This window comes from Cryptomeria japonica, chromosome 1 (genome assembly GCF_030272615.1).
Source record: "Cryptomeria japonica chromosome 1, Sugi_1.0, whole genome shotgun sequence".
In the NCBI taxonomy this organism is placed as follows: domain Eukaryota; kingdom Viridiplantae; phylum Streptophyta; class Pinopsida; order Cupressales; family Cupressaceae; genus Cryptomeria; species Cryptomeria japonica.
Window position 1 is genome coordinate 458,973,904 of NC_081405.1, and position 26,483 is coordinate 459,000,386.

The window sequence follows — 26,483 nt, forward strand, 5'->3', positions numbered from 1 at the left end:
TGGACATGATTGGAAAAGATGAAAGGATTCCACAGGAGTTTGTCTATAGGAGGTTCTGGGCAGGTTACCCCTGGCAATTTCAGAATCAATGCTAGAATTCAAAACTTTCCTATTGCTAGAGGATCAGCAAAAAGCTAGGTTGGGGGAAATGATGAGATGAAATAATGGCTCTATTTTGATAGATTTTTGTCATATAATTCCTGCCTAGGTCTTGTGTCTAGATAATATTTGGGTCAAAAGACTTTCCTAGTTGATGCCTTTTTAAGTATTTCTGGAACTGATACCTAAGGTTGCTATATAATGATTTCCAAATGATTCATCTATGCAAGTTATCTAAATCAATCTTAAAATGTGGTTTAATTTATGTCATGTTAACATTAGTAGATACACATGCTTTTGTGCATATTAACACCATGATGCAGGGTTAGCCAAGAAGAAGGAAAGACTAAGCTGGTGGTTTAAAGGAACATCAACATGCCACTACGATGCAGACCCGATCAAAGTGAAGCAACATTGAAGAAGATCAAAACCACTTGATCACTTCCTCAGCCGAGTGGTTTGTCGGGAATTCATAATTGTTCTTAGTGTATCTTAGATCTAGGAAGAAAATTGTGCTATATCTTCTCAGCTGGAGGACCGATGTTGTTCTATTTTCCTGCGCTGACTTCTTCTTTAGTATAATAAACTTATTCGCTTATTCCATTGGAATGTGGGTTGATCAGCTTAAAATATTTTATAAGTTTCCATATAAATAAAAGGTCTCTATCTCCTCTCGAGGACATAGAACGACCATAGAATTTGTAATACCCAGCTTTCAGACTTACGTATTTTGTAGTCAACTTAGAATAAAGAAATCAATGCTATTTTGAGCTTATCAGTTGCAATCTAAGAATTATGGATATACTAACTTAAGGGGGACCACTTGGTGAGTAGTCCCTTTGTGTTTTTTAGTTAATTTCCTCTTGCAATAGTTGTTGCTTTGGCATTTGACTGTTCGTGCAGCCACTGGAAATAGTCCTTGTGTCTATTCCTGCAGCCACAATGGGCAGAGTAGTTCATATCTGCTTGCTAGAACATTGTCATTTGCTAGCAGTTGCTTATGTTACTTTCAGTTGTGAGTTGTGATTAAGTATTAGTTCATTATGTTTTTGCACATTTATTTCAAAGAATTTCCTTTCCTAGAGTAGAATAGAATGGTTGTGATTTGAACTTAGTGCACATACAGTGCTGGCCCATTTCAAGTTTACGTCCCTGGTTGATAAAGTAAATGAGCCTTTGCTACAAGAAAGCTAGTTGTTTAGTAAGGATGTCCAATCCATGAAATGATTTTTTATAACCTAGTTTCCATTCCGGTTGTGAGGACCAACAATAGGCCAATAGTATCCTGCTCTTGTTATCTTCTTAGCAAGACTTAGACCATTGAAGTGGCCCTCAGAAATACCATCATGGAACCCTTGTAAAGAAGTTTGCACTTCATCAAAATCAAGACACTTGAGGAGGGTTTGGTTAAAAGAGTGATGGTATAGGGTGTCACCAATGATAACATATCTTGTGGTTTGATGGATGAAGGAGCAACGTTGGTTTTTGGACAAGTTAGGAGGCAATGTTTGGGTTTTCAAATATTTGTATATGTCTTAATACCAATGGGAATTGAGATCAACGATTTCACACACGAGTTTAGACTGTGAAATTTCATAGGCCAGGATCAACAAATGTTTGACTAAGAACTCATATTCTACAACATTCTAAGGAATATCAAGCATAAAGGCAATAGTAGCCATGAAATTTGTAGGCTTGTTTTATAATTGTGCTACTTGACTAAAAGTAATTGTAACAAACTTGGTTTTATAGAAATCTACCAATTTTTTGTAAGGTATGAGTTTCTCATCATTTGTTACATATTCTTCATTTGTTTGCCAAATGACTAACTGAGAATCACCATAAACTTCCATATGTTTAATGTCTCATCGTACTACAATTCTTAATCCTTTGACCAAGGCTTCAAACTCTGCAATATTGTTTGTACACTGAAAAAGTGATTCTGTATAATTTAGGAATTGCATTTCTCTGTAGAGTTAGGAATAGAATGCCTTCCCTCAAGCCATGCTATGTATGTGAGACATCAAAGTAGAGTTTCTAATTAGGAGCAGAGGAGACATTGAACATGGTATCATTTATAAAATCAAACAATATTGGGTGAACATCTTGGATAGGTGCTTTTGCGACTTGGTCTTCTATTTCTTGTCCTTTTTTAGCTTTACAATCCACATATTGGAAATCAAATTCACTTAACATCATGACCCACTTAGCAAGGCAACCAGTTACTATTACCCTATTGAGTAAATATATTAAGGGATCTATCTTTACAATGGAAAAAGTCTTATGACTCAACATATATTGTCTTAGCTTCTAAGTAGCAAAGACAACTACTAGGCATGCCTATTTAGTGGTGTATAAATCAATTTGTATCCAACCAGAGTTTGACTGATGTAATATATAGTTTTTTCTTTCCCTTGTTCATTATGTTGTGCTAGAAGAGCTCCTAATGTTGTTGCAGTTGTTGATATATACAATATGAAGGTTTTATTCCAATTGGATGCATAAAAACTAGTGGAGACAAAAAATAATCTTTCAACTGTTGGAAAGCTTGTTGACATTATTTGGTCCATTTAATTGTCACTCCTTTATGAAGAAAATGTTGGAAAGGATCACATTTATCAACCAGCTAAGCAATGAACTTTTTGATAGACTATAGTTTTCCTTGTAGACTTCTTAACTGTTTTAAATTTGATGGGGGAGGCATATCTGTAAGCTAGGAAATCGGAAATCATCAAAGCATCTCAATGTTAATCATAGCTCAATCACAAAAGCTCAAATGCAATGATCAATCCTAATTACATCCAATAGAGACATGAAAGCAAAACATTCAAGATTAAAAACTAAGCAAACCAAATGCAGATCTGAGTGTCTCCTTCATGTGGCTCCATTGTCCTTCTTTCTCCTTCAAATAGTTTTGTTGTGGATCTCACCTACTAGTGCATACACATGAGATGAAAGCAAGTAGACAAGATTATAGCGCAAGAATACTCGAAGCGTGATTGATTCGACAAAGTGATTAGAAAAAGTGACTAGCCTGGATTGAAGAAATTCATCCAATTTATAGACAAATTGGAGAAAAGATCAAATTAGCATGAAGAGATTCAAATGGAAATTGCAAATCAAGAATGTCAATTATGACAAATTTGCACTTTCTATGCAAAATTGATTGATTGATAATTCATGACAAAATTGTGACAAATTTCTATGTCAAAATTGATTGATTGTCAATTATGACAAACTTATGACAAATTGAAATGTCATTCCCATGAAATTAGGAGGAAAATAGGAGTGAATTGAAAAATAGAAATTAGGAAAATTAGAAAATTGGAAAAATAGGAATTAGGAAATTAGAAAATTAGGAAATTAGGAATTAAGTGAATTAATTAACAATTTTTCATTTATTAATTAATTCACAAAGAGGGAAGAATTAGAAATTGATGAAAAATTAGGTAAATCAATTAACAATTTGTCATTTATTAATTAATTCACAAAAAAGAGGAATAATTAGTTAGCCAATTAAATTGAACATTTAATTGTGACACAAAGACCTAGGATAAATAAATAAATTATTTAACCTAGAGGGAGAAATGACAAACAGGGTTAAATGAATAAAATCATGAAACCCTAAAAGATGAATTAGAAATGTGAGGATGACAATGAGGTCTTGACAAAGGATAATTGATATCAATTCGATTTGATCATGATTCTGACTGATAAATGACCAATGCTGATAAGCGATTTGATTGATAAATGCGCCAATTGACGAGGAACAATGACTAATTGATCCAAATTGACACAATTGAGAAAGACGATGATTGATGACAAATCGATCACAAAATGACAAAATTGACAAGGACAAAGATCGATGACAAAATAGATTGCAAAATGACAAGTATGATGATAAATTGATCAAAAGACAAGAATCGATGACAATTATCGATCGCATGATGACATTTTGATAAGAGGACAAAACCCTAATTAGGATTGACGATGTCCAAAATGATGACAAATGAATACACACATAGATGCGACAGGATAAGATTGACCAAAATCATGACTGAAGATTGTTATCGACAAAACCAAATTCAAAAGCGAGACAACTAAAGAATGCAGAAGAAGGACTCAATGCTCGCAAATGATAAAGACCAAGTGTGTGACATAGGAGAAATGTTAATGCGACACAAAAACCTTAAAATAAGGCAATGCGCAAATGTTAAAGTATGACTCCGCAAGCGTTGACCATTTTTAGGTGTCTACATTTTGCCCCTCTTTGAGACAATGTGATTTTAAGTGTTGTTTCAAAGAACAATAATGAAAATGCCCCAGACACTGACATATGCATGCCCCCTCAAGGAATTGGCTGAAAACATGTGGAAAAGAGGCCAATTGATCGATAATAGTGATAGAATACAATAGGATTGAACGGACTGACAATCGGAGATCGGATACACGAATTACAAGAAATTGAAGGTGCAAAAGACCGTGACTAGCATGAGATGGAGCAAGTGCACGTCCATCTATGCACTGACAAAGATCCATAAATGAGACAAAGAGAGTGAAAATTGCTCATTTGCACTAGCCAAACAGGAGAATTTGCTGCTCTGGAAAAGGACACTTCCAGAGAGATGGTGAACATTCCAATGGCACATCACCTCAAAGAATGTGTACACACATACAGATGACCAGACGATGTGGGAGCAGTGGTATGTATCTCAAAAACCCATGTTTTCAGTTTGATGAATATGACTTGCTTGCAGGACATTGCGGGGCCCACAAAAAATGCAGAAAATGACTTTTGTGCTTGTGTAGGGTGAATCCTGTGCTTGTGTAGGATATTCTATGCTTGTGTAGGGTACATAGGCATAGGATATGTGACACAGGTGCAGGATACACAACATAGGTGCAGTTGTGCCCTGGGAACTCAATTTTAGTCAAAAATAGCATGCAAATGATCCGAAAAGGGGGGATAAGGGTAGCATAGGTCAGAATAGATGTAAAACACCCAGATTTGTGTATGAAATGAGGAAATGCAACCCATAGGAGAAAACCCTAAAACTGACAAAATATGCCCCAATTATGATGCAGAGTCGACAGTATCCATTGATCATGTGGGAGAACCGACCAGACTGCTTCATGTTACGACATAGACTCAGGAGCACAGACAGAGATACATTAGCAGGACTTGGGATATACTATATCACATTCATGCTTGAGATAAGGGAAAACAAAGGACTACTAACCGCATTGGTAAAGCGATGGCATTCAGAGACCTCCTCTTTCCATCTGGCGACTAGAGAGGTGACTGTGACACTAGAGGATGTATGGCATATATTCTCCACATTCTGATTCATGGGGAGATGGTAGAGTATGACCTAGTGATAGGGAGAGATGCTTTGTGCAGATTATTTGAGTGCGACGTAGATGATTTGGATATTGTAGAGAGGGAGATCGGCTGGGAGACCATGGCATCAGAGTATGATCGGTGATATGTGGTGATAGCAGTGGTGATAGCATGTCTACTAGCAGGAGACAGATGAGGACTTGGATTCCTGATTGGATGGGGAAGAGTGCTAGAGCGGATGGCGATAGAGGGGATAGTATATGCATGGGGACCATGTGTACTAGCTATGCTATATTTTCAGTTGCATCAGATAGCATATCAGGGAGTGTAGACTTTGAGTTGTGGAGTCACGCTGCTACAGGTATGGGCATTTGAGCACATAGCCATATGTCAACCGATTGCAGAGAGATAAGTATTACCACATCAACCATACATGTACTGCTATGGGGGAGCACTGAGATAGGGTTTGTTTGGATACATATTGTATTGACGACATGAGCTAGACAGACTGAGAGAGTTCACATGGAGGCCATATCGTGATTGCCCTGGATGGTCTGATGATAGTGATGAGCTACCGTATTGCAAATAGGAGAGGTACCTGATTGGGCGACCAGTGAATTGCCAGAGAGTGATTGAGATGTACTTGCCAGAGAGAGTCAGACAACAGTTTGGAGAGAGGCAGGATGTACCTAGGAGGACTGCACACTTTGCCCGATCTCACAGAGAGACAAGTCAGTGGGGGAGTATGATTCAGCCACACATAGCATATGTTGACTTCACACAGCTACAGTAGAGATAGTGGGATTGGAGATCAAATGTGGAGGATGCCAGGATGGCAGAGGAGTATGAGATATGGTTTGCACGATGACGGCCAGTGCCATTGATAGATCCAGACATTCCAGTACCTAGGAGACAGGAGGACTTCCCACTCGCGGGAGAGGAGGAGGGAGATGATGAGGACGAGGAGGATGAGGGCAGTGATGAGGATGAGGGGGATGATGAGGATGGAGATGATGATGGGGATGATGAGGATGAGCCAGATTCAGGCAAGCGAGAGGCATTGCAGGATATACCCATAGAGCCGAAGATAGCTAGCATAGAGGAGATGGAGATGTGCAGGGCTACCATAGCGAGTCAGCATGATCACATTGCGACTTTAGAGAGATAGAATGCCATCTTGAGGATAGAGAAGGATCAGTTCAGAGAAGAGATAGCTAGACTTACAGTAGCTCAAGATACAACAATAGCTCAGGCACAGCGAGAAGAACAGAGAGTCACTGAGTATATTGTGTCGATTAGGGATGCCAGTGCATGGGAGATGGCACAGATGTTGGTAGAGACTGGAGAGGAGATACGCCATTGGAGGACACTATATGAGAGTGCAGTTCCACTAGAGCAGGGAGCAGCTTCATATCGGGCACGATTGAGGATGAGTAGGGCACACTCTTGGAGGTCAGTGAGCAGCATGGGGGTGAGTGGACCTGTGAGACCACCACAGCCAGGACTAGGAGGGACATCATCCGTGAGGCATGGTAGGGATGAGGAGGACAGAGGGAGCACCCAGTGATAGAGGCACATGCTCCTTATGATGGATAGATGTAGTTTGACATTTTGTAGTCAGCCTGCGGGCCATACTTAGGACATACAGTCCAATTTTGTACTCCAATATTTTTTTTGGATATGTGATATGATATGCATCGATATGATGGGATGCAATATGTTATGACTTATAGTTTTTTTCCATGTATGGATGACTTATGCACTATTGATGTATTATTGTGGAACATGTATGGATATATTTTTATGTGTTTTTGATGCATTTATAATATGAAATGGATAAAATGTGTGATGTGATGTTTGATATAATGCAAATGTACTAACCAATGAATGCAGGATGCAACATATGTGTTTGCAGAAATTGGAGCACTAGACCGAACTGACTGTCCAAACTGACGGAAGAAATGTTAGTAAGAAGAAATGAAACAAAGGACAATTAGAGACGAAGAAAAACTTGCTTTCAGTAATGCACTTTGTAGGTGAGAACGTTTACTTTAATGTAACAAAATGGATGCGTAGCATCATGGAATTGAAGGCCAAAGCTGAAATGCAACCCTTTTTGCAAAAGACAGACACATTGTAGACAAACAACAATCACAACAAAAAAGAAAGGGACCATGAACCATCTCGATCACTCTAAATCACTTAGTGACATCATCGAGTAACATAGGAACATGAGCGAAGCCAAAGATAAATCAGTAAAAAGATAAGATGCACAAATTCCAACAAGTCAAACAAACATCTTGATCTTCATTGTCAAAAGTTGAAAGTGCTGATAGGATGATCATGTTGTCTAGTTTCAGGGAATGCGGTACCCCATCTAAGATAGGACACAGTTTGGTTTCGAGTATACCACACCCTGTATAAGATCCATGATAGTGTTCCAAGGACGAATAAATTTGTGGTTGATTGATATGACAATTGTGATCAGTTTGAATGTCTGGTTTGAGTGAAAAAGGTTCATCTGCTTAAGCGTGATACCATTAAAGCACAACGTTGGGAGTAATTGTTGTTGGATGGATGCTCAGTGATCTGTCTATGAGGGATTATTTATTGCAAAATGCTTGTTGAGTGTTTACAATTTTTTTTTGTGTTCATTTTTTTCAGGACTTTATATGATTTTTAGGGATTTTTCCAGGACATTTTTCAATTTTTAGAGATTTTTTTAGGACATTTTTCAATTTTTAGATATTTTTTCAGGACATTTTTCAATTTTTAGAGATTTTTTTAAGGACATTTTTCAATTTTTTAGAGATTTTTTCAGGACATTTTTCAATTTTTTAGAGATTTTTTCAGGACATTTTTCAATTTTTTAGAGATTTTTTCAAGACATTTTTCAATTTTTTTTGCTGAATTATTTCCAGTGATTGATCATGACAAGGGAAATGCACCCAATGCACATTTGAAATACATATGTACAAGGAACAGGAGTATGCAAGACAATGATGTTGACCAATCATAGGCTTGGAATAGAACATTGGGTCAAGACAAAGATAGACATGATAGACTAGCCGAGAGAAAGCATAGCTAGAGGTCATGACAGATGACGAGGCAATGATCTCGTTACACATGGCACCTAATTGTCAGGTTTTCACCATGGTACTTGCCCAAAGTGCTTGTTTTCTAGGTTTTCAATAGAGGGCGAATCATTTTTCTTTACTTTTTTGCTCTTTTTCTCTTTTGCTTTTTCACTTTTTTTTTTTTTTTTTTTTTTGCTTTTTGATTTTTTTGTATTTTTTTTGCTTTTTGATTTTTTTTGTATTTTTTCAAGATCATACTTGAAGAAGTGCTGAGAGAAAATTATGCCCAGTACTTGTGAAGGTGCATGCTGTTGACAGGATCAGATAAAGGTTCACCTTCTAGTGTGGCAAGCTAATATGCCCCCGAGCCATAGGCGGCAATCACTATGAAAGGCCCAACCCAATTAGGTTCAAACTTGCCTTTGATGATGTCAGTAGACTATGCATTCTTAGGGTTTGCCTTTAAAACCAGATCTCCCACTTTAAAGTGTCGCCCTTTGACCTTCTTATTATAAGAGCGACGAAGATGGTTTTGATATGCTTGCAAATGTGTCAGGGTTGTCTGACGTTTCTCATCTAACATCTCAAGTTGATGCAACCGAGAGACTCTGTGAGTCTCATCATCAATCAGATGTTGCAAGGAAACATGCAAGGAAGGAATCTCCACTTCCAAGGGTAAAATGGCTTCCACACCATACACCAAGGAATAAGGTGTTGCACCAGTAGGTGTGCGGATAGAAGTGCGATAGGCCCATAGTGTTGGATTCAACTGTACATGCCAATCTCGACCAGCGTCATTGACAACCTTTTTCAGGATCTTGATAATGGTTTTATTGGATGCTTTGGCTTGACCATTCCCATGTGGATAGTATGGACTGGAGAAACGGTGTTGGATATGAAACTTTTCACAAAGTTCCTTGACATCTTTATTCTTGAAGGGATGACCATTATCTATGACTATGGAAAGGGGAACCCCATACCGGCATATGATATAATTCAATAGGAATTTTGAAATTTGCACACCAATGATATAAGTCATGGGAATAGCCTCGATCCATTTTGTAAAATACTTTGTGGCTATGATGATGAACTTGTGTCCATTTGCAGATGTCAGGTGAATCTTGCCAATAAGATCCAATGCCCATTGAGAAAAAGGCCATAGAGATATGATAGAATGAAGCTCTTGGGCTGGTGCATGAATATAGTTTCCATGGATCTCGCATTTGTAGCATTTCTTAACAAAGTCATGAACATCCTTTTCCAGAGTGGGCCAATAATACCCAGCACAAATCAACTTTTTGGCTAAGCTCAGACCATTGAAATGGCCCCCACATATACCATCATGAACCTCATGTAAAGCCATTTGTGCTTCATCTGAATCCAAACACCTGAGGAGGGTATGGTCAAAGGAACGACGGTAAAGGGTGTCGGCAATGATGACATATTTGGCTGTCTGTCGGATGAAGGCTCAGCGTTGGTTAGCGAAAAGGTTAGGTGGTAAGGTTTGGGATTTCAAATATTGATATGCATCATTGTACCATGGGGAGTGAGGACCAACAAGAACGCACATCACATCTGTTGTCGGAATGTCAAAAGAAGGAACCAACAACTGTTTGACTAAAAATTCACATTTGTCCATATTGTGGGGCGTATTCAAAATGGAAGCAATTGTAGCCATCGCATCTGCTGACTTAATTTGCATTCTTGGAACTTGACTGAAATGGATAGCCGTGAATTTTGTCTTGAAGAAATCTACCATATGCTTATAGGGAATAAGCTTTTCATCTTTTGTTTCATAGTCATCATTCACTTGTCGGATGACTAATTGAGAATCTCCATAGACTTGCAAATGTGTGATATTCCAGTGGACCACTACTCAGAGTCCTATGACCAGTGCTTCATACTCTGCAATGTTATTGGTACAATGAAAAGTTATCCTATAGGACCTGGGAATAGCATCACCTTGAGGGGTGACAAACAAGATTCCTGTTCCGGACCTGAACTTGGTATGGGATCCATCAAAGTATAACTTCCATTCATTAGAAGATGTGAGAGCAAAGACTGATTCATCTAGAAAATCGGTCAACATGGGATGATCATCATAAATAGGAGCCTCTACAAATTGATCTGCTATGACTTGTCCTTTTATTGCCTTTCGCTCCATATACTCAATATCAAATTCACTGAGGATTATAACCCACTTTGCTAGGCGACCCATCAAAGCTACTCTGCTAAGCAAGTATTTTAGGGGATCAATTTTTGCAACCAGCAATGTTTGATGATTTAACATATAGTGTTGGAGCTTCTGTGTTGCAAATACCACTGCTAAGCATGCCCATTCAATAGTTGAATAATTCAGCTCATAGCCTACTAGTGTCCGGCTGATATAATAAATAGCTCGCTCTTTGTTGTTCTCATCCTATTGGGCCAAGAGAACTCCTAGTGTCATTTCAGTTGCAGAAATATACAATATAAATGGCTTTCCTTCTATAGGAGGCATTAGAATAGGCAACGACAACAAATAGTCTTTGAGAGCTTGAAAGGCTGATTGACATTGCTCAGTCCATTTAAAAGTGACACCTTTATGCAATAGATGCTGGAATGGATGACATTTGCCGGCCAACTAAGCTATGAAGTGACGGATTGACTGTAGCTTTCCTTGTAGACTTCTTAGTTGACAGAGATTAGCAGGAGGAGGCATAACCATTATTGCTTTAACCTTGGCAGGGTCGACTTCAATGCCTCTGTGAGAAACAATGTACCCTAGTAATTTGCCAGTTGTGACACCAAAGACACACTTCTTTGGATTGAGTCTAAGCTTGTAGGTCTCCATTCAGTCAAAGATTGGGCCCAGGATGGCTAAATGACTATCTCTTGTGATAGATTTGCATAATAAGTCATCAACATAATCCTCCATCAAAGTATGCATGAAATCATGGAAAATTGTCATCATCACTCTTTGATATGTTGTACCTACATTTTTAAGACCGAAGGGCATCACATTCCAACAATAGGTACCCCAAGCACATGTGAATGTAGTCTTATGTTGGTCTTCAGGAGCAATGCGAATTTGGTTATAGCCGAAGAAACCATCCATCAATGAGGGCATCTCATATCCAACAGTCATGTCAACTATGATGTCAATATTTGGCAGTGGAAAATCATCTTTAGGGCATGCTTTATTGAGATCCCTAAAATCTATACAGATTCTGATGCCCCTAGTTACTTTGCTAACTGGTACCAAATTTGAAATCCAGTCTGCATAATCGATGGGTTTGATAAAGCCCACATCTAGTAATTTTTTTAGTTCTACCTTGACCAAAAGAGCCACTTGGGGATGCATCTTTCTGAGTTTTTGTTTGATAGGCTTCACATCTGCTTTTAATGGCAAGTGATGAAGGACTAATTCTGGATCGAGGCCAAACATATCTGCATAGGACCATGCGAAGCTGATCTTCTTCTCAAGAAAGAAATTGACAAAATCTATCTTTTCCTGTTTTGATAGAGAAGCAACAAAATGAATGACCTTAGGGTTGTCAGGTGTACCCAAATTGATTTATTCGGTCATTTCCACAAGCAATATTGATTTATCCTGACTTGATAGGGGTATGTCCACTCTTCCACCTTTGGGCGCCTCAGAGAGGTTTTCACCCGCAGGTACGTCTTTTATTTTTACTTTTGCATGATCAGAGAGTGCCTTACGGTTTTCACTCAAAGACCTATCTTTTTTATTTTTCACTTTTTTTTCCTTTTTTCATTTTGATGATTGGAAGATGGAGTTGACTCCCCAAAATATGCTATGGAATCTAGGTCAATAGCAAATCCTGCCTTATGATAACCTTGTGGTATGCCTTCCCATAGTCAAGGAATTCTGCAATTACTTCATCATTTTGAAAATAGTCCAATATGAGTGGTTCTTGCTGGTCATGTTGGATAAGTTGGGGATAGATGAGGGGCATGTCATCATTGGTTTTAAGGAGGGAGAGGACTGATATGGTAAAGATGTAAACATCTGTGGTATCACTATCTAATTCGGATCTTGGATCCCAGAATGACTCTATCCAAGCATTAGGACATGTTTTAGGAAGAGGAGTTATTTCATGTTTGTCTTCCATAGGCAAATTATCAGGGTCAAGGAAAATATTGTCAAGGGCATAGGAGCTAGAAGAAAAAGAACTCCACTCCCATTCATTGGAAACAGTTTCGGGTCGGATATCCTCAAGTGTTATTTCATCATCAGAGTCATGCCCTTTTCCACATGTGGTCACTTTGGTAGATGAGGATCCAATTCACAATGGTACAAAACCTAACCCTAAAGTTGGAGGTCACATCTTGGGTATAACAGGTTCTAGCCTTCCATTGTTGTCAGGCCTAAGCCACTGCAGCCATCATATCCTTTCTTTTGTAGCATAGTAAATCCTTCACCATACCATTCCACTGGCAACCTGACAGGTGGGGTCTCAGTTGGATCCTTATAAAGCCAATCTATGACATCATCATCTAAAGTTTCTTTGTCAAGTTCACCCCATCTTGTAAATGTAGTGGGAGGCTGATATTGAATAACTACTTTAGGTTCCTTTTGCAACAAATGTGGTTTACCATATGATTTTGGAGATATTGGTAAATTCCCGATGAGGAATGTTTGATCCATTGAATATTCTCCACATCCTTGGTCCTGTATCTTCAATTTTCCTTTGACAGCATCTAACAATTCATTAGGATCCACATAACTATGTGATTTGGCCTCTCTATTGACTGGGACTTGCTGTTGAGGAGAATCCTCTAGGGTAGCACATAATTCAAATGGATTAGGATCTCCTAGAATTGTTATCTCAATTCCATTGTAAGGATATTTTAAACATTGATGATAGGTGGATGGAATTGCTTTCATTGCATGGATCCATGGACAACCAAGAATCATATTGTAAGGGAGATCAAGATCTAAGACCTACAAGAAAGTGTTTTCTGTCATTGGACCGACTCTGATAGGTAATTTAATTATCCCTTTAGATGGGTGCTCAACATCATCATATGCTTTGATTGTTATTCTTCTAGAAGCATCAATGTCATTTTCTGTATATCCAAGGCCAATGACCACTCTCAAGGTACAAATATTAAGACCCGCTCTGCCATCTATCAAGACTCGTCAAATTTTGCAATTATGGACAAAGACTTCAAGGTGTAAACGATCATTATGAGGGAGCTTATCAGGTGAGATATCATTATCAGAAAATGCGACATTTTGGGAAACAGCTAGATGTCCAATCCGAGCTTGAAACTAGTCAACATCAATGTCTGTCAGGACAGTGGACTCAATTAAAGCTTTATTTAGGACTGCAAAATGCATGGGGGACATTTTCAACAACTCAAGGATTGATATTTGTGCAGGTGTCTTTCCTAGATGATCCAAGAGATTATATTGACTTGCAAGAGTTGGTTTGGAAGGAGCTACAGGAGCTCCTTTCAGGACTATTTTAGATCGACGAGTGTTGACCGCACAAGAAGGATCTTGTTCCTTTATTCTTAGGGTGGAAACATACTCATTTGATGCTCAAAAACAATTGATGACATTTTTATAACTAGTATTTGCATAATTTGCTGTTTGGGTAGAGTTTGAAGAAGACGCTTTACCCTTGTCATGATCAAGCAAAGGAGTTTTGAAAATGGTATGATCAGTGTTAGAGGTCGCATTGGGCAGATCTATCTCAATTACTACTTGCTCTAACAAATCTTGAATCATATGTTTCAATTGAAAACATGACGCAATTTTATGTCCTTTTGACCGATGATACTCACAGTATGCACTATCATTCCACCAATGCGGTTTTAGCACTGGTTCTGCCTTGATATTTGGTAGCTTAATAAATTTTGCTTGTATTAATTGTTTCATTACTAATTCAATAGGCTCTCCCAATGGTGTAAATTGTTGAGGAGGTCCACCCCTTGATCGGAAAGGTTTGTGTTACTAATTTTGTTGCTGGCCTTGTGGTTGATTATATTGTTGAGTGTATTGATGAGGATGCTATTGGTATTGCGGCTATTGAGTAACATTGCTCGCTGGTGTTTGATTTTATTCCATAGTTGACATATTAGGAACACTCAATTTCTTGATTGTGAATGGGGGTTGATTTGCATTTACCTCTCTTGCATCAACAACTCCATCATTAGTGACATTCTTGTTTTTATACCAAAATCTATTTCTATCCCCTGAATTGTTCGTGTTGTCACTGTCTTTATTGAGCTTAATGGTTCCCTTAGCTACAAGAGTAGTTTCAATATTCATCCCTTTCTTAATGAGTTTCTCAATAGTACTGGGACTTTTCAATTTTAGTTCATACATCATTTCTGGGACCAAATTTTGGATAAACAGATTCACTTGTTGTTCTTTAGGTATATCTAGGGAAGAATGACTATACAAGCTTCACCATCATTGCAAGAAATTCACTAACGGCTCACCTTTCTTTTGCTTGGTGTTGCATAAATTTGACATGGTCACATCACTATCGATGTTGAATACGAAGTGAGATATGAACTTTTGAGCCAATTCAGACCAAGTCTTTATATTTCCTGGCAGATGCGAATACCAATCCATGGCTTGTCCCATGAGACTTCGTGCAAATAAAAACATTAAATATGTTTCCTCATAACTCACTTCAATACATGCCATGAAAAATGATCGAACGTGATCTTTTGGATTGCCATTCCCTTTATATTTCTCAAAATTAGGTGCCTCAAAATGTTTAGGGAATGGAGGCATGTATAAGCTCTTATCAAATGGATTAGGACATAAATCCTGATCTATATACAACTTCTTTGTTCCTTTAGTTTCTAATGCGTCAACTTGTCATTGCAACTTCTCAAGCTATTGCGCAATTGTATCAGATTTTGGAGGTCCATCATTAATCCTGGTGGGTACTCTTTGTCAATACATCGTGTTTCCGATCGGTTGTTGATGCTCTGAAATGGCCATTTTTGGTTTCTCTGGCATATAATGTTCTTGGTACATCTCTTGTTGTTGTGGTTGTGCTATGCCTTGATATTGACCTTGTTGTTGTGCTTCTTGTAGCGTAGGTTGATATTGCAATTGAGGGTGTTGTTGATATTGCATAGGTGCCAATTGCGGTTGTGAAGTATGATAGCTTGTTTGTCTTGGCACATATTGAGGCACATGTCGTTGTTGATGCTGACAAATCAGAATTTGTTGACTTTGTGCCAATTGTTGTCGCGGTGTATATCCCATCATTTGCAAAAAACTTTGTTTGGGTGGTTTTGGTTGTTTCTCCTTAAGATGGGTTATGGCACTTGCATTAACTTGTTGTGTTGTTTGTCCAATCCATTGTGATGGTTGCAAGTTTGCATTAACTTGTAATGGGGCAGAAGGTGCTGCAATTTGTTGTCGAATGGGATATTGTTGTTGTTGGACATTGCTTGTTTGCACATTCGATTGTACCTTTTGTGTATTACTCAATTGTTGCAACAATTGTTGTTGGTGCAAACCACTATCCGTAGCTCTTTGTGTCACCATTATCGAAGGATCTGTCGCAATAGTGTTTGGCAAATATATTGAGCTTAGCAAGACATAAGAACTTTGTTGCATCATGGAATTGCTTTGGACATTGGTGATATCAAGCATCCCAGTCGTGAAGCTTTCTTGCATCTTAGATTTTGATCCAATTGTATGCATTGAAGGAACCACTTCTTGTTGAGGGACAGCTATCAATATTTGCATGGTCTTCATTTGATCTTGTGTTACAGGTGTTGTGTTGAATAATGGATTATTTATTGTCTCAAATGGTGACTTTTGAGGAATAGTCACTGTCAATGCCTTTGAAGCACGTTTACTCATCAAGGTAGGTTGAGTTTCTTGTTGCATATTTTCTTCATTTGGATGCGGAGAGAAACTAAACAGCTCTCCGCCTTGTTGTTTTTGCACATTGATTTGCTCACTTGAGGAGGTCACATTACTCATCATGTTAAGATATTTTTGTGGGAACATTTTAAAGACCTTGTTCAAGAATTTATCCATCTTTTTTGTCAACTTTGGATCTTGAAGGAACATATCAACATCATCAGAAGCATCGGAATCTAATGAAGAATCTGGTTGGACATTTGGATTCATTTCTTGTTTAATGCCTTGATCTGAACCAAATCCTTGTGAAAGAGTTTGTTCCTCATGTAATGTTTGAATTTCATGTTGTAGGTTTGGTTGATTCCAATTGAAAGGTGCATTTCCTCTTGGTGTTGGTGGAACACTCCCATGTCCTGGTTTCATAGGTACAAACACTAGTTCATATAATGGAGGTGGTCCAAGTTGAACCATTCCATATGGTGGTAGTGATGTGTTTGATAAACCTTCAATTTGTACTGTTTGACTAGTTTGAAACTGTGAATTTGATATGTTGTCAATGGGTTGATACGCTGGTTCACCCATCTTTTTAGATTTTGATCTTGTTTCAACAGGCATGTCACTTATGCAAATGCAATATTTTTGAAAATTTTCAAGGACAATATATGATATGCAACTAAATCCAAACTAAATAAATGAGAATGCAATCTATGGAAAGAATGCAACCTATGTTTTTGGTTGTTTTTCAAGATTTTGACAAACTTTTGAAATGCAAATCTAAAAGAGACCCTTAGGAAATTGAAATGATGTCTAGACCTCAAAGGACAAAAGGACCAAGTGACAAAAGGACAAAATGACAAAGTCTCCCCTATATTCTTGGATACTAAGCTAGGTTCAACCAAATGACAATAATGACATAAAGAGAAAAGGTTTGATAAGGTCTAGACTTCCTAACAATGACTTAGGGTTTATCAAAGATTTGGATTACTCAAGTATGACAAAACCTAGTTTTAACACTATATGCAAAGGGACAATTACTATGCAAATGACCCTAATATGATATGATAATGACCTAATCTTGATGAAGAGACCTAGGGTATGCAAATGCAAATGTATGACAATGGTATTACTCTAATGCAAGAGGAAACATGCAAAATGGATGACCCTTATTGATATGCAAAGGAGTATGACCTAAGTGAAACCTAATCTTGGTACTTGACAATGAACTTTACAAAATGGACACCTAGGATGAACCTAAATCTAAGTGGCATGAATGTTGAGACAAGATTTTGAAAAATGTTTGACAACCATGTTTGAAGATGTTTTGAACTTTGTTGAATGAAATGTTCTTGGGTTTTAACCTTGTTTTGAATCACTTTGTCTTGTTTTTGAAATGAGATGCAACTCAACTTTTGAAAAACAAAGAAGACAAGATATTTCAACCTAGACTCAAGACAATCATGCTCATTATGGTAGACAAGGACATTAGGTACTTGAGAGGTAGACTCATTATGAGATTCAAGGAGAATACATAGATGCTTGACCCCACGGGCTCCCCTCCATGACACTCACTTCTCAGGGCAGCCAAGCATCAGTCCCCATAGAAATCTCCCCATGGTAAACCTAGTATCTGTTCCAAGTATCCGAACTTGTCCTTCTCAAGCAACTAGAAGGATTTTTTGGCCTCTAAATACAAGGTGTTTAGTAAGGATTTTTGTTAAGCATTACTCCTTGGTGTCACGCAAGCGTGATTAAGACATTAAGCCCACCAAGATACCAAACAAATGTAGTCATGCAAGCATGATTTAGACTGTGAGGTCCTACTTAGATGTTGATATGAGAAAGAGTTCAAGGGTCATCACTTCCCAAGTAACTGCAATTCCCACGTAACCCTTCCTTCAAAGCTTTCGCCCATCAGGTATTTGTTTATAGTGAGTTAGAATGCCAAGGTATTCTAGCCATACTCACTTTGGGTCGTTCCCTTCTCACAATTATCACTTGCTTGCAAAAGCAAATGGTCGGGAAGGCAAGCCCTCTAAAGGTGACACGCAATCAAAAACATGAGCATGGTATCGAAGATCTAGATTTCTGATCACCCTAAGAAGGATGAGAGCATACTCTCCTACTCCAATGTCAAGCTCAACAATCAAAGCAAACATATATTCATTCCATCCTATTTAGAAATCATACTAGGTGCCTAAATATTAATTACAAACACAAAGTTTGGTTGTAGTCCAAGGCAACCTGCAAAACCCAAGTTAGAAGTTTGATATGTTTAGTCTTTGACTATCAAACCTACATAAAAATGTGTTAGTAGTTTCATTTGTTGTCTTTGCCGTGCATATGCCAAGGTGCTGCACAGAGAATCAGTACCAAAAAACCAAAAAAAAGCAGAAATAGAATGCAAAAGAAAACAATTTTCAAGTGAAAAACACTACCTTTTACCTCTATTTCTAGCCCTACATAGGCGCAGAAGTCTTGACACAGGCGTAGAATGCTTGACATAGCTGCAGATTGTCCTTGACATAGGCACAAAATGCTTAACATAGGCACAGAATGCTTGACACAGGTGCAAAAGTTCTCAGAAAACCCTGCATTACCCTGTTTCTTGGGTTTTTAACCTACACATCAACTCAAAAGCACTCAAAAGCATGATTAGGGGGTTAGTTCACGTCGGGTTCACCAATTAATGTAAGCTAGGAAATCGGAAATCATCAAAGCATCTCAATGTTAATCATAGCTCAATCACAAAAGCTCAAATGCAATGATCCATCCTAATTACATCCAATAGAGACATGAAAGAAAAACGTTCAAGATTAAAAACTAAGCAAACCAAATGCAGATTTCAGTGTCTCCTTCATGTGGCTCCATTGTCCTTGTTTCTCCTTCAAATAGTTTTGTTGTGGATCTCACCTACTAGTGCATACACATGAGATGAAAGCAAGTAGACAAGATTATAGCGCAAGAATACTTGAAGCGTGATTGATTCGATAAAGTGATTAGAAAAAGTGATTAGCCTGGATTGAAGAAATTCATCCAATTTATAGACATATTGGAGAAAAGATCAAATTAGCATGAAGAGATTCAAATGGAAATTGCAAATCAAGAATGTCAATTATGACAAATTTGCACTTTCTATGCAAAATTGATTGATTGATAATTCATGACAAAATTATGACAAATTTCTATGTCAAAATTGATTGATTGTCAATTATGACAAACTTATGACAAATTCAAATGTCATGCCCATGAAATTAGGAGGAAAATAGGAGAGAATTGAAAAATAGAAAGTAGGAAAATTAGAAAATTGGAAAAATAGGAATTAGGAAATTAGAAAATTAGGAAATTAGGAATTAATTGAATTAATTAACAATTTTTAATTTATTAATTAATTCACAAAGAGGGAAGAATTAGAAATTCATTAAAATTAGGTAAATCAATTAGCAATTTGTCATTTATTAATTAATTCACAAAAAGAGGAATAATTAGTTAGCCAATTAAATTAAACATTTAATTGTGACACAAAGACCTAGGATAAATAAATAAATTATTTAACCTATAGAGAGAAATGACAAACAAGGTTAAATGATTAAAATCATGAAACCCTAAAAGATGAATTAGAAATGCGAGGATGACAGTGAGGTCTTGACAAATGATAATTGATATCAATTCGATTTGATCATGATTCTGACTGATAAATGACCAATGCTGATAAGTGATTTGATTGATAAATGTGCCAATTGACAAGGAATAATGACTAATTGATCCAAATTGACACAATTGAGAAAGATGACGATTGATGACAAATCGATCGCAAAATGACAAAATTGACAAGGACAAAGATTGATGACAAAATAGATTGCAAAATGACAAGTTTGATGACAAATTGATCAAAAGACAAGAATCGATGACAATTATCAATCGCATGATGACATTTTGATAAGAGGACAAAACCCTAATTAGGATTGATGATGTCCAAAATGATGACAAATGACTACGCACATAGATGCGACAGGATAAGATTGACCAAGATCATGACTGAAGATTGTTATCGACAAAACCAAATTCGAAAGCGAGACAACTAAAGAATGCAGAAGAAGGACTCAATCCTCGCAAATGATAAAGACCAAGTGCATGACATAGGAGAAATGTTAATGTGACGCAAAAACCCTTAAATAAGGCAATGCGCAAATGTTAAAGTATGACTCCGCAAGCGTTGACCATTTTTAGGTGTCTACAATATCCATGATAAATTTCAATTTTGCTAGATCTACTTCAATGCCATGATGAGAGACAATGTATCCTAATGTTTTCTCTAATGTAACACCAAAAAAAAAATTCTTAGGATTGAGCCTAAGCTTATACTGTTCCATTCTTTCAAAAATCAAAGTCAAGATGTCAAGATGACTATCTCTGGTGAGTGGTTTATAAAGTCATCTACATAATACTCCACTAGTGTATGCAAGAAATCATGAAAGATAGTTCTCATAGCTCTCTGATAGGTTTCTTTAGCATTTCAGGGGTTGGAGGGAATTACATTCCAACAATAGGTTCCCCAAGCACATGTGAAAGTTGTCTTAGGGTGTTCTTCAGGAGCTATCCTAATTTGATTATATTTGGAAAATCCATCCATTAAGGACATCATTTCATAACCAGTAGTTAAGCCTGCAATTATATTAATGTTAGGCAAGGGGAAGTCAACTTTTGTACAAGATCTATTCAAATATCAAATATTAGTGCAAATTTTGATGCCCCTCTATGGGTTTTCTCATTGGAACCAAATTAGATATCCTTTCTGCATAATCAATAGTCCTAATTAAACCAACATCTAGCAAATTATTTAACTTAGCTATCACAAGTAATGCAATCTATGGATGCATTTTTCTCAATTTTTGTTTGACTAGTTTTGCATCTAGTTGTAATGGCATATGTGATGTAGGAGAATCCGGTGGTGTATGAGCAATCGTGCATCACCCAAAAATATTTATTTTTTATTTAGTTTTCTTTTAATGTTTTTGTAGATTTGGATACCCATTTGGACAAATAAGAGATTCCAACTCCCAGAATTGTCAAGCTGCTTTTTCTTGTCGACTGCCCAAAATAGCAGGTTTATAATTGAAGGCAGATGGAGCCCAAAATTTACAGGAAGATTAGGGAAGGAAAAATAAGCTCATTGGTGAAAGATTCAAGTCAAAATAATTAATGGTTTGAAAGTTATTAAAGTTTCAATTTTTTGAAAAGCTGAAAATAATCCTTCCAAGTAAGATTTGTGGCATTAAATGGTGTCAAACAGGCCTGAATATAGAGAGAATTGGTATAGTGGATTCTTAGCATATTCTACACTCAGGGAGATTTCCGATGCTTCAAACGGTTCATAAATCTGTTTCCCAGATCATAAGTTATGGCTGCCAGAAGTTGGACAATTTTTCAGAAAGTTCCAATTTTTGAATCTGGCTGTATTTTCAAATTTCCAATTTCATGTTTTGGCATTTGTCCGCCATTTGGTAATTTATATATTGTAATTTTAGCTCCAAAACACAAGGAAGTTTTTTTACAACTCATATGTAGAAATTGGGAAGTTAGTTGTTAGAGTTTTTGGGAGGTGAGTTTCTGAAGAGTGAGTTTGGGAGTTGTGTTTTTTATTGTAAGGGTTTTTCCAGAAAACTCTGTAAGCTATTGTATTGCAACCTGTGAGGATTATTCCTCTTATTTGCATGTATGTATGTATTGCAGATAGTTTTTATATAATAAAAATAATATCTCTTATGTCTCTTTAATTGCAATTTGTTGTCTTTTATTGTTTCTCAAGTTGTTCCCTCATTAAGTAGTATCAGAGTGGGTTGCTCTTGAGTGTGTGAACAGATCGCCGAACATGAGGTAGTTCATACCAAGATCTGTGATTGTGGGCTCATATTCAAGATGCCTCCAAGAGTGATGCATGGTGGTAGAAATGTTGGTGGAAGGAATGCTTTGGCAAATGAGGGTTTGAGAGACCTCTTGAGACAGATTGATGCACTACGAGAAGAGTTGAGAAGAGGGTTTAATCCGAGGAGAGGAGAAAGTGATGATGAAGGAGAGGTTAAAGATTCATTCTCAAGTGGATCAGAAGAAGCAATAGATCAAGATTAGGCTCGATTGTTGAGGGTCATTTCACAAATTGGGAAGCGACCCAAAATTGAAGTTTTGAATTATTCTAGGAATCTGAACCCAAAAGAGCTGATTGATTGGATTAATGAGTTGGAGGAATATTTTGAATATGAGGATATAGAAGACCTAGATCAAGTCAAGTTTGCAAAAACTAAGATGAAGGGTCATGCAAATATTTGGTGGAAAGAGGACCAACTGGGCATAAATCGAAGAGGAAAGGGAAAGATCACCAGATGGGATCGCATTGCTGATAAATTGAAGAAACAGTTCATTCCTATGGACTATGAGTTGGATCTGCTAAATAAATTACAAGGGTTAAAGCAGGGTAACAAATCTGTGAAGGAATATATAGAGGAATTTAACAAGATAATTATCATAATAGGTCATGCAGAGGCCAACAAAGAAAAGGTCACCCATTATCTCAATGGGTTAAGGATGAGTATTCAAGAGGAGTTGAATCTGTTCATAATGGCCAGCATTGAAGAAGTATATCAGTTTGATTTGAAGGTTGAAGAGAAGCTGAATAAGAGGTTCGAAGGCAAAAAAAAAGGGAAAGCCCAAGGTGGTAAAGGCAGTAGAAAATATTTTGGAAGTCGAAATGAAGATCAAAAGAAAAATGATGAAGTGGGCCCTAGCCAAAATCAAGGGGTGATAATTTCTATCGCCCATGTGACCAAAACAATGATGAATGGAGAGGAAGGCCTGGACAAGGGTCTAGGAGAGGTGGCTTCAGAGGAACCTATTTCCAATGTGGTGAAGAAGGGCATAGAGCCTTTGAATGTCCACAATGTGAAGGAAGGACATGCAAAAGAAATGAAGGCCATGCATGAGTCACACATGCAGATGAGGAACCTTAATTAGAACATTCTAATGATGCAGAAAGGGGAGATGCCCTAGTTATCAGGAGAACCCTAATGAATGAGGTGAAAGAAATAGATTAGAGGTAGAGTTTATTAAACACCAGATGCAAATGTAAGGACAAGTGTTGTAATGTGATTATTGATAGTGGGAGCACTAATAATCTGGTGTCTGAAGAAATGGTTACAAAGTTGAAGCTAAAGAGAGAAAGACATCCACAGCCATATTGAATAGCCTAGTTGTAGAATGACCACAAGGTTTTGGTAAATGAATGATGTTTGGTCAAATTTAAGATTGGAAGTTAACATGATGAGATACTCTATGATATCATACCTATGGATGCATGTCACATGCTGTTAGGGAGGCCATGGCAATTAAATAGGCATGTTGTACATGATGGTCATGCAAAAACCTATACCCTAACAAGGGATGGAGTTCGCCATAAGCTGAATCCCTTGAAGGAGGTGGAAGAAAGGGTATGTATTAATGCCATAATATATTTTATTGATGGAAGGAAATTTTTGGAAGGCATGAAACACAAACCTATGTGTTGTGCTTTAATTCCTAGAGTGGATAAAGAAGATAGTGTAGAGGCACATGTAGAGGTTTTTGGTTTGTTGGACGAGTTTCAGGACATTGTGTTTGATAATGTACCTGAGGGTTTACCACCTATGAGGAAGATCAATCATCAGATTGACTTGATCGTAGAAGCCAGTTTTCCAAATAAGGCAGCCCATAGAATGAGTCCTGTAGAAAATGAAGAGTTGAATCGACAAGTTCAAGAGTTTTTTGAGAAAAGGATTGATCTAAGAGAGCCTGAGTCCATGTGTGGTACTTGCAGTACTTGTACCAAAAGAGAATAGAGAATGGAGGATGTGTACAGATTCTAGGGCCATAAACAAGATAACAATCAAGTACAAATTTCCCTTGGTGAGGATAGATGATCTTATGGACTGCTTGAGTGGAGCAGAGTACTTCACAAAGATTGATCTAAAGAGTGGATATCACAAGATCTAGATTAGAGAAGGGGATGAGTGGAAGACCACCTTCAAAACCAAAGAAGGCTTGTATGAGTGGTTAGTCATGCCTTTTGGGCTAACCAATGCACCAAGCACAATCATGCGGCTCATGAATGAGGTATTAAAATAATTTTTGGGTAAGTTTGTTATTGTGTACCTTGATGATATTTTGATTTTCAGTAAGACATTGGAGGAGCATTTGATGCATATTCGTAGGGTTTTGAGAAGCTGAGAGAGGAGAAATTATTGATTAATTTGAAGGAGTTAGTGTACTTGGGGTTTGTTGTCTTAGCAGAAGGTCTTAAGATGGACCCAGAGAAGGTGAAGGCTATTCTAGAATGGCCTACCCCAAGGACTACTATTGAGGTGAGATCTTTCCATGGTTTGGCTAGTTTTTACAGGAAGTTCATTAGAAGCTTTAGTAGCATTTGTGCACCCTGGATTAAAACAATGAGGGGGGATAGGAAACAATTCAAGTGGAGTATGGGAGCAGCAAATTTTTTTGATTTGCTAAAGAAGAAGGTGACAGAGCAACCTATTTTAGCCCTTCCATATTTTAATAAGGTGTTTCAGGTGGATTGTGATGCCAATGATAATGCCATTGGAGTTGTTTTGAGCTAGGAAGGTAGGCCCATTGCACACTTCAGTGAAAATTTAAATGATGCAAACAAGTATTCTATTTGTGATCGGGAATTTTATGCAATAGTTTGGGAATTGAAGAAATGGAGACATTATTTGTTGCCAAAGGAGTTTTTTTATACACTAATCATCAAGCATTGCAATACCTGAATAGTTAGAGAAAATTGAATCAAAGACATTTGAAATGGGTGGAGTTTTTGCAAAGTTATAGTTTTGTCTTGAAGCATAGGAGTGGGAGGTCTAACAGGGTTGCAAATGCCTTAAGTGGGAGGCAGATTTTGTTGATGGAAATGCAATTTGAAGTGGTCGGATTCAATGAACTCAAAGCATTTTATCTCGAGGATCCTGATTTTGTAGAGGCTTGGAAAGCTTGCAAGGAGCCTGTTACTTTAGATAGGACAAAGTGGTTGGATTTCATAATCCAGGATGATATGTTGTTCAAGGGAAGCTAGTTGTGCATTCCAAGGAGCTCCATGAGGGAGAATTTGATCAAAGAGAAGCACAATGGAGGAATGGCAGGACACTTTGGTCGGGATAAAACCATTGCCATCAATAGCGAGCATTATTATTGGCCTCACTTATCACAGGATGTGAATAAATTTATGTAGAGTTGCAGAGTGTGCCAAAGGGAAAAAGGAGTAAGCCAAAATATAGGGTTGTATCAACCATTACCTGTACCTGAGAGGCCATGGGAAGATATAAGTATGGATTTTGTTCTTGGTTTACGAAGGACACAAAGAGGGAATGATTTAGTTTTTGTGGTGGTTGATAGGTTTTCGAAGATGGCACATTTCATTCCATGTTAGAAGACCCATGATGTTGTCCACATTGCAGATTTGTTGTTCAAGGAGATGGTAAGACTGCATGGTTTGCCATAAAGTATTGTTTCAGATCGTGATACCAAGTTTGTTGGATACTTTTGGAGGATCTTGTGGAAGAAGTTGAAGACAAAGTTGAAGTTTAGTTATGCACACCATCTGTAGACCGATGGGTAGACTGAAGTGGTGAATAGGATTCTAGGTAACCTATTGAGATGCTTGGTAGGAGACAAACCCAAGGGATGGGATCTAATCTTACCACAAGAAGAATTTGATTATAACAATTCTGTCAATAGGAGTATTAGTAGATCACCATTCCAGATTGTGTATGGATGTAGTCCACGGACCATTCTATAATTGAGGAAGATGGACCAAGGAAAGCATACAAGTGCCAAAGTTGAAGACTTTGTAGGACACATTAGAAATATACGTGAAGAGGTGAGAAAGCACATCAATGAGATGAATTTGTAGTATAAGGTGAAGGCAGATAAAAAAAAGGAGGCTTAAGGAGTTCCAGGTTGGTGATGAGGTGATGGTCCATTTGAGGAAGGAAAGGATTCTAGTGGGGACATATAATAAGCTAAAAATGAAGAAGTTTGGTCCTTGTAAAATTTTGAAGCATGAATTTGGAAACACATA

The 26,483-nt window shown here is 37.6% G+C and overlaps 1 protein-coding gene across 1 annotated transcript; it reads left to right on the top strand.

The window, feature by feature from the left end:
* The first annotated feature begins 23,703 nt into the window (after positions 1 to 23,703).
* Positions 23,704 to 24,231, top strand: LOC131857745 (uncharacterized). Its single transcript, XM_059210453.1, has one exon. It carries the CDS (start codon positions 23,704 to 23,706, stop codon positions 24,229 to 24,231), a length of 528 nt encoding a protein of 175 aa, XP_059066436.1.
* Positions 24,232 to 26,483: the final 2,252 nt, after the last annotated feature.

What these genes read in the sequence shown, in the direction of transcription:
- LOC131857745 (XM_059210453.1), top strand. Translation starts at nt 23,704, where the DNA reads ATGGATGCATGTCACATGCTGTTAGGGAGGCCATGGCAATTAAATAGG.